Below are 15,821 nucleotides of genomic sequence, written 5' to 3'. Positions count from 1 at the left end.
GACAACAAACCCGACTCCACTCGGGGTGGTCCCTAGGGACCTGGATGCGGTCTGTCTCCTAGGTAAAAGAAAGGGGACAGATATCCGCCGTGGTCGAAGCCACGTGTGATCTGTACCCACACCGCAGATTGTTGAGGTAAGGGGGTATGATTGCACAATAAGGGTATAAGAGGCGCCCTGGAGTAATAAAAGCATCTAAAAGCAGTTTAAAAACGGGAAATAAATTTGAGGTAGCTTACCTCAGTGACGAAAAAATCTTTGTATATTACAAAGGTTTTTATTAGTAGCACAGGCAACGCGTTTTGCGGGTCAGAGCCCGCTTCCTCAGGCCAATAACAGTGCCAAACTAAATGACAGATTCAGAGAGGCTCATTTAGTTTGGCACTGTTATTGGCCTGAGGAAGCGGGCTCTGACCCGTGAAACGCGTTGCCTGTGCTACGAATAAAAACCTTTTTTTCGTCACTGAGGTAAGCTACCTCAAATTTATTTTCCGTTTTTAAACTGCTTTTAGATGCTTTTATTACACCAGGGCGCCTCTAATACCCTTATTGTACTTATAGATACGGTCAGCTACATCTTTAAATATTGGTGGTCCGCATATAGAATAGCAGTGCTGGCACCACCCATCCACATGGAAGCCAGAAAGCAGTAATTCACTGAGTTTCAATCAAATTCCCCATCAGGTGACACTGCTGTCTAATTGGATTGCAGGTTGTCACCTGGGTATGCTTAACTGTCTGGCAAAGACTTCTACACCATCTTATTTATACTCCCTTCCCCCCCAGCAGTCTGAAGTATGTTGACCTGGCCCTCGACCCAAAACGTTTGGGGACCCCTGGTCTAATGTAAGTGACAGCAACTTAGGAGAAAAGTCATGTATAGTGCATTTTACTCTAGGAGAAATGTACTACTAGGAATGCATACCTCCCAACTTTTTGAGATGAGAAAGAGGGACACTTAAGCCACACCTCTGATCACGCCCCCATCGCACCTCTAGTCACAAAGATTTCATAAGCAAAATATGTTGTTTTATAATTCAAACAACACTTGTCCTTTCTATCCTGGTTCATTTTCCTTCATATTAACATTTTACAATTAGTAATATATCAATTTAAAGGATGGGAATAAAGTTTAGAGTCAAACACATTTTTAGTAGATAAATATATTTACATAGAAAGAGGGACAAAGTCCTGAAAGAGGGACAAATGAGGAGGATATAGGGACTGTCCCTCCAAAAGAGGGACAGTAGGGAGCTATGGGAATGTGTACACATGTATTTATTTAAATGTAAAATAAAAATTGTGATAGTGGTCCTTTAAGAACTACAGACCATTTTGAGACTCCTTTACGAAGCACCGGGGGCTGCAGTGTTATTTTACTATCAGCCGTTACAATCACAAAAGCGGTAGACAATTATACAGGTGTCAAAAGATGAGGTTGAGCTGCAAAACAAGACAAGGATTCAGTCATGTGACTCCTGGTCACATGATCACTGCCACTCACATTACACACAACAGCCTTTCTTAACATTGGAAACTGTATCTGCCCGACTCTCTCTACTCTCACTGCGGGTATTGTGAAAAGGGAGCAGTAATAGCGGCAGACAGAACAAGGGCGATTCTCACGTTACATTGCCAGTCCAGCGATATCCGCAGTCATGTCACAGAACTCAGCATGTGACCCGCAGCAACCTGGCCGGATCTCTTTCTTCTGACTGTAACCTGAGGCAGGGAACACACTTGTCTTTCAGTTTTCTGCACATACTTATTCACTAAACCGTGATAACTCAAATATCACACCTTATGAAAAGATATCACACCTTATCAGGGTTAACACACCTCATCAGAGTAGCATAGCGAGCGCTATGAACCCGCAGGGGCTCAGGGCAGGATGAGTGCCATTGCCAAATAGCAGGCATAAGTTCCTAGCGCTTGTTATGCTACTCTGATAAGGCGTGTTAACTTTGATAAGGTGTGATATTTTTGATAAGGTGTGTTGGGTTATCATGGTTTAGTCAATCAAGCCCCAAGTGTGTTGCTATGCAGGAAAACGTGCACATTTGTTCACAGCAGCTAATGTAATTGATAGAGAAAACTGCCGAAATGTGCACAAAATCAGGGTTTTATTTTCTGCGCGTGAGAAGAGTGAACTAACCCACTGAGTAACATGAGTTTTTCATATGTTCAGCCTAACCCTCCCTTCCTCCATACATCCCCCCCCCCCCCCCCCCCGAGAGCCAATCAGTGTGATTGGCTCTCCTAGGCATAAACCTATGACTGGCAATCATCTTTGGAGCCAATAGAGGGGACAGCTCAGTGACAGAGCTGTCCTCGTACAACGCTGCAGGAGATCGCAGCGCTGTACAACATCAATAAACGGCGGTTTTGCCATCAAAGTGTCTGCCGGCAACGATTGCAGCCGGCAGACTGTTAAGGGAGCTCCGCTCCATTACTCAAGTGGGGATGCGTGCGCATACGCGCGCGTGATCCCCTGCAAAACACTCCCCCAGGACTTGACGTTAGGCGGTCCTGGGGGAGCCATCTTGTGGCCACCTTTTGGCAATAGGCGGTCGTAAGGTGGTTAAGCTGTGTTTCCACTGTAGCCTTGGGCTCTCAAATCTGGAAAAGCACATGCAATTTTTTCTGAAAAAAAAAGCTTTCGGTATTTCACACTTTTTTTTTCAAATTCAATAAGATTTCCTCACATGCGTTAAAAGTTCTGTAATTCACTGAAAAATGTTGCCTCAATTCACCAAGCCCTGCTTGCTCAGTATGTCTCACCAGCTGTAGAGCTTCAGGCAGCCAGCTGAGTTTCTTCTCTCTGTGTGCCATTGTTTTGTAAGTAAGTAAAATGCCACCTGTATGCATGTAGATGTGCATGCAGCCACTAGAGGTCTCACTTCTGTGTATCAGTATAGAGAGCTGCACAGCTAAAGAGACATGTAAAAGCCTTTTCCAATGTCTCCTCTTGCACTTTTTTTGTGTGTAATGTCCCGCCAACCAGGGCATCGGATCAAATGGGTGAGAAGCAGGGACCAGGAGGCTCTTCCTATTGGCTGTCTGCCTTCTCTATCAGTGTTATCTCATGGTAATTGTTTGTTAACAGTAAGTCCAGATGGTCTAATGCCTGGTACACATGGTGAGATTTTATGGCAGATTTACTGCCAGATCGGTAATTTCCAACATGTCCCATCTGAATTCCATCAATTTTCTGATCTGATTTTCCATTCACTTCTTTTCGGTCATGTTGGAAATAATCGATGTGGCAGTAAATCTGCCAAAAAAATCTCATCGTGTGTACCAGGAATTTAAATACTGAACATTTGGACTTACAGTACTTAGCTGACTACTCTGATCTTTGTGACTTGGCATTAGACATGTGCTGTGTGAGGTATTTACTGCACAAGTCGGTAATTTACCTCACTAGTCGGTAATTTTAATTTTCAATGCGGTAATAGCTTTAGTGAATTGGCATTTGGCAAGATGATCAGTAAAATCAGCTGTTTTCTGCAATACTGAATGCTTAGTGGATTTATGACAATGTGTCACTGAGAGACAGTGAAACGAAAAAAAAATTATGATATAATGAATTGTATATGTAGTACAGATAATTACTAGATAATTTCTCATATTTTTATTTTCAGTCATATGTTTTTTATAAGATTGCATTATTCTTTAATATTTGCACTTTACACACTACTCAGCATTCCAAATATTTTTACAGAGCAGTCTTGTGAACTATTGACCTGTCCTCTTGGGAGAAAAAGAAAAAACAGTGACAGACAGTTGAGATAACAAGTTTCAGAAGACAGAACTCTCTTCTACTTTGAAAGTAGTGGAGCTCAATGGATTTTTTGCATTTTTTAGATAACAACTGGAGTTTCTTAACTCTTCCTGTACTGGAAACAATATTAGACTTATGTCTCTGCTCCTAATGTTTTATTTCGTAGCTGTTCCTAATGTTTTATTTCTTTATTTCTTAGCTGTACTACACATACCAATTATATAATAATTTTTTTTCCGCTTCAGTGTCTCTTTAAATGCCAAGAATCACCTGCCGTGTGCATTAACCCTTCGCTCACTGATTGGAGATGGCGATTGTTTATCCGTGGGAACTTGCTGGATCAGTTCTCAGAATGTGATGTAAGATGCCGGTCGGGCTGTTTCTCTGAAGCTGGGATGCAGCGGTTGCACATCAGCTAATTGCTGATAATGATCAGGATCCACACCAAGAAGCACAACCTGTCCGGCCGGTTCCCTGTGGTGTGGACAGCAGGTAACGTCACGGCCCCGCAGCGACCTTGCACAGACGTGCCCAGCCGCAGATCTGGGCGTGAGCTGATAAAATCTGCCACCAGGGCTTGTGTTTGGCATCGCTGCTGCCCCGATCGCCCATAAAGGATGCACTCAGTCACACCGGCTCACCAGCCTGGATGGGGGGTGCTGTAAATGTAGCAGAATGTGCTGTTGGGAGAAGAAGCGCCATCCTGTAGGTATTGTCTGAACTGGATTTTTGAAAAAAAACTCCAAAAATTATTACTTATCCACCTTTGGACTGTAGGCTTACACCCCCTAGTGACCAGGCTATTTTTTACAATTCAGGCCACTGCAGCTTTAAAGCCTCGCTGCAGGGCCATACAACTCAGTACACAAGTGATTCCCCCCCAAATATATATATATATATATATATATATATATATATATATATATATATATATATATGTGTGTGTTTTGTTTTGTTTTTTACAAATATAGCTATTTTTTTCTTACTTTTATTTCCCTCCCTCCGCCAGCCAATCACAGCGATCGGCTGTCATAGGCATCAGTGGTTTCATCAGAGGCTTTGCAATGTTGGACTACAATAACTTACTGCGATTACACAGGCCACCTGAAGTGAGAGGGATATGGAGGTTGACATATTTATTTCCTTTTAAACAATGCAGACTGCCTGCCTGGCTGTCCTGTTGAGCCTCTGTCTCTAATACTCTAAGGCAGGGGTCCCCAACCTTTTCCAGCCCGGGGACCGCTATCCAGACTAACCTTTTCTCTGGGGCCCAGGAGGGGGGGGGGAGGAGTTAGTGGCGGTAGCCCCTTCCCCAATTTGGAGTGTAGTACATAGGTAAGTAGGTATCTAGGTATAGTTGCCCCCAGTATAGGTAGCTAATACAGTTGCCCCTGTATACGGAGTATAGTTGCCCCAGTATAGTTAGATAGTATAGATACCCAAGTATAGGAAGTATAGTTACCCCTATATAGCTAGTATAGTTACTGCATTATAGCTAGTAGTTACCCTACTAAAGCTAGAGTATAGTTACCTCTGTATAGCTAATATAGTTACCCCAGTATAGCTAGTATAGTTACCCCAGTAAAGCTAGTATAGTTACCCCAGTAAAGCTAGTATAGTTAGCCCAGTATAGTTACCCCTGTATAGATAGTATACTTAGCCTAGTATAGTTAGCCCAGTATAGTTACCCCTGTATAGCTAGTATACTTAGCCTAGTATAGCTAGCCCAGTATAGTTACCCCTGTATAGATAGTATACTTAGCCTAGTATAGTTAGCCCAGTATAGTTACCCCTGTATAGATAGTATACTTAGCCTAGTATAGTTAGCCCAGTATAGTTACCCCTGTATAGCTAGTATACTTAGCCTAGTATAGTTAGCCCAGTATAGTTACCCCTGTATAGCTAGTATAGTTAGCCCAGTATAGTTACCCCTGTATAGCTAGTATAGTTAGCCCAGTATAGTTACCCCAGTAAAGCTAGTATAGTTACCCCAGTGTAGTTAGGATAGGTGCACTGAGTGCCCCCTCCCCCCGCGGCCGCCGCTCCTGTTACCTTATGAGCTGGCAGCCGCTTCCTCTCTTAGATTCCCTGGTTGCCCCTCTCCTCTTTGCAGCATCTTCTATAAATGCAGCGCGTCCCTCGGCTGCTGTAAAGAGGAGGGAAGCGGGACGATATAAATCACCGTTACCATGGGAACCGCTGTCCTGCTTCCTTCCTCTTTACAGCAGCCGAGGGACGCGCTATAGTTATAGAAGATGCTGCAAAGAGGAGAGGGGCAACCAGGGAATCTAAGAGAGGAAGCGGCCGCCAGCTCATAAGGTAACAGGAGCGGCGGCCGCGGGGGGAGCGGGGCGAGATGCCAGACCTGGTGGTTGGGGACCCCTGCTCTACGGTGTGGTTCACACATAAATCTGTCCGGTCCAGTCAGTCCTCTCCTGTCAGTTTTCTATCCGTTTTACCTGACAGGATTGGAACTCTACACCTTTTATGTGTGATCACACCAATAGAAAACTGATAGGACTGGACTACATATATAAGATAGCTATTATATAAAACAGCAAGAGACTGCTTCCAGATTACATGAGACGGCCAGAGACTGTATCCACATTACACGAGACTGCTTCCAGATTACATGAGACGGCCAGAGACTGTATCCACATTACACAAGACTGCTTCCAGATTACATGAGACGGCCAGAGACTGTATCCACATTACACAAGACTGCTTCCAGATTACATGAGAAGGCCAGAGACTGTATCCACATTACACAAGACTGCTTCCAGATTACATGAGAAGGCCAGAGACTGTATCCACATTACACAAGACTGCTTCCAGATTACATGAGACGGCCAGAGACTGTATCCACATTACACAAGACTGCTTCCAGATTACATGAGACGGCCAGAGACTGTATCCACATTACACAAGACTGCTTCCAGATTACATGAGACGGCCAGAGACTGTATCCACATTACACAAGACTGCTTCCAGATTACATGAGAAGGCCAGAGACTGTATCCACATTACACAAGACTGCTTCCAGATTACATGAGAAGGCCAGAGACTGTATCCACATTACACAAGACTGCTTCCAGATTACATGAGAAGGCCAGAGACTGTATCCACATTACACAAGACTGCTTCCAGATTACATGAGACGGCCAGAGACTGTATCCACATTACACAAGACTGCTTCCAGATTACATGAGACGGCCAGAGACTGTATCCACATTACACAAGACTGCTTCCAGATTACATGAGAAGGCCAGAGACTGTATCCACATTACACAAGACTGCTTCCAGATTACATGAGAAGGCCAGAGACTGTATCCACATTACACAAGACTGCTTCCAGATTACATGAGAAGGCCAGAGACTGTATCCACATTACACAAGACTGCTTCCAGATTACATGAGACGGCCAGAGACTGTATCCACATTACACAAGACTGCTTCCAGATTACATGAGACGGCCAGAGACTGTATCCACATTACACAAGACTGCTTCCAGATTACATGAGACAGCCAGAGAGTGATTCCAGATTACATGAGAGCCAGAGACTGCTATCAGATTACATGAGACAGCAAGAGACTTTATCCATATTACACAAGACCGCTTCCAGATTAAATGAGACAGCTAAAAACTGCTTCCACATTACACGAGATAGACAGAGACTGCTTCCAGATTACACGAGACAGCTAGAAACTGCTTCCAGATTACACGAGACAGCCAGAGACTGTATCCACATTACACAAGACTGCTTCCAGATTACATGAGACGGCCAGAGACTGTATCCACATTACACAAGACTGCTTCCAGATTACATGAGACGGCCAGAGACTGTATCCACATTACACAAGACTGCTTCCAGATTACATGAGACAGCCAGAGAGTGATTCCAGATTACATGAGAGCCAGAGACTGCTATCAGATTACATGAGACAGCAAGAGACTTTATCCATATTACACAAGACCGCTTCCAGATTAAATGAGACAGCTAAAAACTGCTTCCACATTACACGAGATAGACAGAGACTGCTTCCAGATTACACGAGACAGCTAGAAACTGCTTCCAGATTACACGAGACAGCTAGAAACTGCTTCCAGATTACATGAGACAACCAGAGACTGTATCCATATTACACAAGACTGCTTCCAGATTACATGAGACAGCCAGAGACTGCTTCCAGATTACATGAGACAGCCAGAGACTGCTTCCAGATTACATGAGCCAGCCAGAGACTGTATCCATATTACACAAAACTGCTTCCAGATTACATGAGACAGCCAGAGACTGCTTTCAGATTATATAAAACAGCAAGAGACTGCTTGAGACGGCCAGAGACTATCCATATTACACAAGACTGCTTGCAGATTACATGAGACAGCCAGAGATAGTTTTCAGATTACACGAGACAGCCAGAGACTGCTTCCAGATTACATGAGACAGCTAGAAACTGCTTCCAGATTACACGAGACAGCGAGAGACTGCTTCCAGATTACATAAAACAGCCAGAGACTGCTTTCAGATTACACGAGACAGCCAGAGACTGTATCCATATTACACAAGACTGCTTCCAGATCACATGAGACAGCCAGAGACTGTATCCATATTACACAAGACTGCTTCCAGATCACATGAGACAGCCAGAGACTGCTTCCATATTACACAAAACAGCCACAGTTTCCAGATTACATGAGGCTACCAGAGACTGCAAGACACTGCTACCAACTGCAGAGACTGTGTCCATATTATAGGAGACAGACAGAGACTGTATCCATATTACAGAAGAGACAGAGACTTTCCATATTACGACAGACAGACAGTATCCATATTACATAAGACAGCCAGAGACTTTCTATGTTACAAGTGACAGCCAGAGACTGTTCCGATTTTACAAGAGACATCCAGAGACTGTATCCTTATTACAAAAGAAAGACAGAGACTGCATTGATATTACAGAAGAGAATATTACAAGAGACAGTCAGGGTCAGTGACCACTGCCATGGTACAAGAGACAGCATGACTGCTTCTGTAGCAGACTGATGATGTGGGGCTCAGATATACTGAGTTGGGACTTGGCCTAACATTTTATGAAGCTCAGCATATGTAAACAACGGTCAGGCATGACTTCAAAGCAAATGTCTAAAGCAAACAGCATAATGATAAAGGAATCTGGCACCCAGCCTCCAGTCACCTGACTAATGCCTGGGCGCTGGTCTTGTGGTCTCTGACAATCCTGAGGATCCGGGGAGTGATGCCAGCAGTAATGACATATACATCTCACCTCACAGACTCTGGAAGATGTCACATGACCAGTGCCATGGCATTATTTACATGACTGGCTGGAACAGGTATGTTTTCAGCTCCGCACACTCGCTAGATGAAACCTGGCTGAGGCTGCTGATAACGGTTCTGCTCATTATCCAGTGTGTCTGCAGCGGCCCTCTACCCCCCCCCCCCCCCCCACCCCACGCCTGGGAGCAGCCGAGCAACTCGTCTGTACAGCCTTGGCGCTGCAATGTCACCCGAGAGATCAGGTTCCGATCCCCGCCAGGTGACATGCCTTGTAATGTGTATGAGCCTTTTCAGTTTTATCACTGTCATCTTAATCACACTTTTTGAATTTAGCAAATAACATGCACTTGGTTTTGGTGTAGAGGTCTGCCTTAGGCCTAAAACCCACTACAAATCGCTAGCGCAATCGTTAGCATTTGTAATTAGCGTTTTGTAAGCGATTTCATGAGCCTTTTTCTGCCGATTTTGGAAGCTTTTTGCCAGTGATTGTGATAGCGATTTGCGATTAGCGTTTTTTTTAATGCTGATTGGTCCTTTCAAATTATTTTAATATTTTTTACAGCATGCAGTAATTTAAAATTGCACACAAATCGCCATGTGTAGCGATTTATGAGCGATTTGCCAGTGCTTTTATACTTAAAGAGAACCTGTACTGAGTAAAAATATTTAAAATAAACACATGAGGTAACTTCAAATGAACATTACATAGTTACCTTGCCATCAGTTCCTCTCAGAAGCTCACCATTTTCTTCTGACAATAATCCCTTCCAGTTCTGACAATATTTTGTCAGATCTGAAATAGATCAGTTGCTGTCAGTTATGTATCAGCAGCTGTCAGTTATAGCTGAGAGGAAAACTGATGTACCAGGTAATGTCCATGTTTCCCTATGGCTCAAGTGGGCGATGTTACAGTTTAACTGTGTGCTGACCAGAAAGCTGTTATGGGTAATGGCCATTTTCAAAATGGAGGACGGAAAATTCCCTTGATCACAGTGAACAAACAGGACGCGGGACAGGAGAAAGACACTGAGGAGTAGACTACATGGAAAGTAAGTATGACTTGTGTATGCTTATTTTGACTTTTAATTTTCAGTTCAGGTTTTCTTTAATATTATTGTGAAATGCTGCATGTTATGTGATTGCGATTGTGCTAAGAGCAATCGCTACAGTAGAATTTTTTTACATTTATTTACATTGGCAGAGCATTTAGAGTAATCGCTAGGGATTTAAAGCGCTCCCTAAACGCTCAAAAAAGTGCTCCAGTGGGTTCCAGCCCTAAGGGTGATGAATTCTGGGCACTACAATATGTTTGTTGCCGCAGTTATGTATGCCTTTTGCAGTAGATTCATGCCCCTAAGTTTACATAGCACAAGACAGCAGCAACCCTTTGTTTACATGTGGCTGGATGTGAAAAACATCTGCCCAACACGGCTTCCTGTTCACAGCTGTATCTTTGTATAACAATGCAATGCTCTCTCCTCCATCGGTTTATAGCCCCATCAGCCTTCAAGCACTGCCTGGGCCCTTTCTGCATCAGGAACTCATCTGCCAGCTGCAGCAGGGTCGGGACTGGGGAGGGCGGGCAAAATGGGGCACTGACAGGTGGGCAGGAGGGAGGCAACATTCCCAGGACATGGCCAACCATATGAATGTAAACAGAGGGCTCCTGTTGCCTTGTGGCATTTCATCCTAGATGCAAAATCAGTGCTGCATTGTTATGGCTTATTAGATAAATACAATCCCCCCCCCCCCCAAAACATCTTCAAAGACCACATGATCACTGCCATGGTGTTGATCACATGACCCTTGCCTGACCATATCAGGTAACCCAGCTTGCACCAATGTGTGTTTGTGGAGGTTTATCACTGCAGAAAACTTCATGAAGCAGAGAGATGGTGGGTGGCTGTTACAAGTCTCCTCTGCTTGCAGATAAGATTTAAAGGACACCTGGAGAGTGGGATATGGAGGCTGCCATATTTATTTCCTTTTATACAATACCAGTTTCCTGGCTATCCTGCTTAACTTTCTGGCTGAAGTAGTGTCTGAATCGCACACCTAAAAAAAGCATATTGCAAATGCAGTCAGTACCATTGGATCTTCCTGCTTGTTCAGGATCTATGGCTAAAAGTATTAAGGTACCTATACACTTGTTCAATTTCCCATCGATATACAGCAGAGCGTTATCGAATCTGCTGTGAAATCGTTAACACAAATGTTGACCGATTGACCGATTTCCATCTGACATCAGGCAATCAGTCCAGATGGAAAATTTAGCTTGATCGTCAGCGGGTCAGGTGCATGTCGTTAGCGGCAATCAATCCGGACGACGACAGACGCAGCATAGCGTCACCAATACTATCACCTATCCACCGGCGCAAGTCCCCGGGTCCATGCTGTTACTTCTTCATGCTGGCCTTCTTCTCCAAGTCCTCTTCACTTCCTGTCCCGTCCTGTGACAAGCCGAAGCTCAGACAGTAGAGCGCCCTCTACTGTTTGAACTTCGGCTTGCCACAGGACGGGACAGGAAGTGAAGAGGAAATGTAGGACACCGAAAGAAGTGACAGCGGGACCAGGGGGCTTGCACAGCTCCCAACTGTCCCTCTTTTGGAGGGACAGTCCCTCTTTGGGAGCCCTGTCCCTCTTCCCTCCTCATTTGTCCCTCTTTCTATGTAAATATATATATTTATTTTCTAAAAAATGTGTTTGATTGACTCTAAACTTTATTCCCATCCTTTAAATTGATATATTACTAATTTTAAAATGTTAATATGGAAGAAAATAAATCAGGATAGAAAGGACCAGTGTGGTGTGAATTATAAAACATTTTTCTTATGAAATCTTTATAGTATGCGTGACTATGGGTTTGATGGGGGCGTGATCAGGGGTGTGGCTTAAGTGTCCCTCTTTCTCATCTCAAAAAGTTGATAGGTATGAACAGTGCAGATTTAGTTTAGGATTTGTATTAGCTGCGACACAGAAATGTTTTTGGTTTGTTTGAAGGTTATTATGCTGTTGTGTATCTTTTAGAGCAGAGAGGAGTTCTGATATCAGGTCCGCTTTACAGTAAATGTGAAGTGAGTTGGAGAAGAAAGGCAGATACTTCCCTATGGAGAGGGAGAGCTCTGGATCCTGTAGAAGTCCTCTCTTGCTCCCCTCCTTCCAGTGTTGTCACCCCCACTGGCAGCACTTGCCCAACTGGTGGAATACCCGTCAGTAAGCCCTTGGGAGGCATTGGAAGCATTCTTGTCCTCGAGTGCTTCCAGAGATGGGCGGCTCTATACTGCGCATGCGTGAGAATGCACATACGCTCACCCACACATGCGCAGTATGGAGCCGCCCATTCTAAACTCTCAGGGCACAAGTGCTTCTAAAGCCTCCCAAGGCAGCAAATTTAAACTGGGGGGCGGGGGGGGGGGGGGGGGTTGGCGAGGGAACGAGAGGAAAAAGAGAGGACAGAGGAACCAGAGCCTTCCCTCTCAAAGACAAACACTTATATCATGCTTTTCTCCTGGCGGACTCAAAGCGCCAGAGCTGCAGCCACTATAGGCAGTAGCAGTGTTAGGGAGACTTGCCTAAGGTCTCCTGCTGAATAGGTGCTGGTTTACTGAACAGGCAGAGCTGAGATTCGAACCCAGGTCTCCTGTGTCAGAGGCAGAGCCCTTAACCATTACACTATTCAGCCACTACCATACATTACCTCTCACAGGTAATGTCTGGTACACACTTTCAATTATGATTGGTCAATCACTGATCAATTTTACCACCTCCATGAAGTATAAGGGTCAATAGGTATAGAATACTATGAGCAGATTGTGTGGGTAGGCTCTCATACTCATGGAGGTGGTAAAATCGGTCAGTGATTGGCCAATCAAAATTGAAAATGTGTACCAGGCTGAAGTATCTGGATTTTTAATTTTAACTCACTTCACATTAAGGCTAGGTACACACATGAGATAAAAGTCTGGAAAATTAAAGATCTCAGGCCAATTTTACCCCCTTCCATGTAGTATGAGAGCCATACCTACACAGTCTATTCTATGAAGCTGAGTACACACATCAGATAAAAATCTTAGGAGACTGAGGAATTTATCTGTCGCAGAGGTTTGTCGGGGAGGTTTGACAGGCTGATCTTTCTAAAGGTGGCCACACACCATACAATTTTTTAAATATCTGTTCAATTTAAGAATTGCAATCCATTTTTCTGACTGATTGTAACATTTCAAAAATCTCACCAATGTACCACACACCTATGTTCAATTTTTCCCCCAATTATGATAAAAATGATTGGAAACTGACAAAATTGCTAGGGTGTGTATATTAATAAATTGACAATCCAACACACACCATACAATCTTTAGAAAGATTAAAGAAAAATATCTGGCATTCTGGACCGATTAAAATCGAAGAAAACGAGAAATCCGATCGGATTTTTCTGTCGAATGACAAAAAAGCTTTCGATTTTTTCGGGAGATACGATAGTTTTTATCGAATTACCGTAAAATTGGATTATTTTATTGTATCATGTGTGGCAACCTTAAAGATGTTGTTCTCATGCAAAAGATCCGTTCCTGCAAAATGCTTTCATAGTCATAGTCATACACACCTTGTTTAACGAACATTCATCTGCAGATCAGATCCACAGGGATGAATCTGAAAGATCGCTAGATAAATATATTTCATCTGGCTGTTTTGAGGTCTTTTGTGAACTTTTTTTTTTTTTTTTTTTTAAACAAAGATTATCTGCAGATTTGATCTTTCATTTTCAAAGATTTATGTCATGCGTACCCAGCTTTAGTATTCAGAATCTGTTGGCTCTCCTAATACATGGAAGGGGGTAAACTTGGTCTTTGATCTTTCAATTTCCAAAGACTTTTATCTCATGTGTGTACATCTAGCGATTTTGCTGTACAATCGACCATTCGATTCCATCATTTTATCGAATCGTCAGGGAATCGAGAGAGTATCGAGTGTGTCCCAGTATGCCCAATCAATGAAAAGTGACTGGTATCATGTTGAATCGACCAGCTTAGTCGATCGAGCAGGATGCAGGATATCGGTCGATCGCACAGGAATCAGCTACTGTTTATGTATCATTCGATCGACTGTAAATCGATTTTTGCATTCAGGGCATGGAGACACAACATCGGTTAGTGAAGGTGAATTGCATAGGAATCGCTTGTTGTGTGTGGGCCATTAGTCGATCGACTTTCGATCAACTATACTGAAGTCGATTCCCAATGAAGTTGATCACTTTGTCGATTGATTCAGAATCGCTAGATGTATAGATGTAAGATCTTAAGCTTTACTTTAAATCTGGTGCGCACCTTCAATTTTTGGCCAATCACTGACCAATTTTACCACCTCCCTGTAGTATGAAAATGTACTTACACAATCTGTTCATAGTATCCAAAACCTGTTCACCCTCCTACTACATGTAGGTGATAAAATTGGCTTGAAGGTTGGCTGTTACCTGTCTCTTCTGCAAGCTTGGTTAACAAAAAATTGGCTGTTACATGTCTTTTCTGTTTGCAAATAAGATTAAAGGATAACTGTTATGTGTCTCTTCTATATACAGAGAAGGTTAAAGAATGTCTGTTACATGTCTCCTCTGTTTGCAGATCAGATTGAGGGGTGGCTGTTACATGTCTTCTGTGCTTGCAGATAAGCCCATTTTTTAAAGCCTGGTACACACCATACAATTTACCGTCAGATAGATAGTTAGAATATATAATTTCGGATAGGTCCAATCTTATGTTCGATCTGTTTTCTGATTGATTTTGTATAGAAGTGATCAGAAAATCGATCGGAAATCAGATCGGACCTGTTGGAAATTATCTATTCAACCCATCTATTTGAAGATAAATTGTATGGTGTGTACCAGACTTTAGAACACCACTAAATCCGTCATAAGGTCCTTTCCACCTCACCCCCCATGATTGGCCAATCAGAATTGGATGTGTGTATGCACCTTTAGTTGGGCTCTAGTAGAGCAAGGAAGACGAGTCCTACCAAACATTTCAACACTCCCCAAGAATATTTTTGGGGTGTAAAATATTTTTGGAAGGGGTTTAACGGTCACTTACCTCTCCGCCTCCCTCCGGCAGATATAACCCCGGGTCTCCATCTACTTGAAAGGCGCGGAGCAGAGAAGACGTCCTCGGAGAGGGAGCGCATAACGCCGCTGACTCGGGGGGCCGCCAATGTGCGCAAGGTCACCGCGGTGTTCAGGAATCAATAAACAGTCTGTTTGTTGTTTGCGAAATCCAAGAACAGCAGACGCTTCAAGAGCTCACGAACGACTCCAGATCGGACGGTCCCCCCTGGCACGGGCACAGTGCTCCTGTGTGGGAGCTCCGCAGACAGAGCGTCAGCTCTGCAGGTCACACAGCAGCAGCGATCGGCGTCCTGATCAGAGCCAGGGCTGCTGGCTGACTGGAGAGGATTCCTTTCTGCTGCTCTGCCTAAACCTGTCTGGCAGCTCCCAGGCTGCCTCCTTCCAAGTTAAACACGGCTGGTCCTTCTCTGCCTTTTGTCTTTGCTAAAAATTAACTCCTTGCACAACAGCAGCCGTGCCAAGTGTGACTCCGGATAACTGCGCTCCTCTCATCCATGATGACAAGCTAAAGTGCAGCTCCGCAGGACTTTTCTTAAAGGGAACCTGAAGCGAGAGTGATATGAAGGCTGCCATATTTATTTCCGTTTGAACAATACCAGTTGCCTGGCAGCCCTGCTGAACT

The 15,821-nt window shown here is 43.8% G+C and overlaps 1 protein-coding gene across 3 annotated transcripts in view; it reads right to left on the bottom strand.

The window, feature by feature from the left end:
* The window catches only part of NFAT5 (nuclear factor of activated T cells 5), a 182,225-nt gene extending 166,688 nt beyond the window's left edge, over positions 1 to 15,537 (bottom strand). For 2 of the 3 annotated variants that reach the window (XM_068260758.1, XM_068260761.1), the window contains exon 1: positions 15,168 to 15,537. In XM_068260758.1, coding sequence (XP_068116859.1) covers positions 15,168 to 15,258 — 91 coding nt within the window. In that variant the 5' untranslated portion in view covers positions 15,259 to 15,537. The remainder of the gene's footprint in view (positions 1 to 15,167) is intronic. The other variant, XM_068260757.1, reaches the window with a different exon arrangement.
* Between the last annotated feature and the right edge of the window lie 284 nt (positions 15,538 to 15,821).

Source organism: Hyperolius riggenbachi, chromosome 11 (assembly GCF_040937935.1).
Source record: "Hyperolius riggenbachi isolate aHypRig1 chromosome 11, aHypRig1.pri, whole genome shotgun sequence".
In the NCBI taxonomy this organism is placed as follows: domain Eukaryota; kingdom Metazoa; phylum Chordata; class Amphibia; order Anura; family Hyperoliidae; genus Hyperolius; species Hyperolius riggenbachi.
The sequence above is the reverse complement of the archived record's forward strand: the minus strand, read 5'-3'. Positions and strand labels throughout refer to the sequence as shown.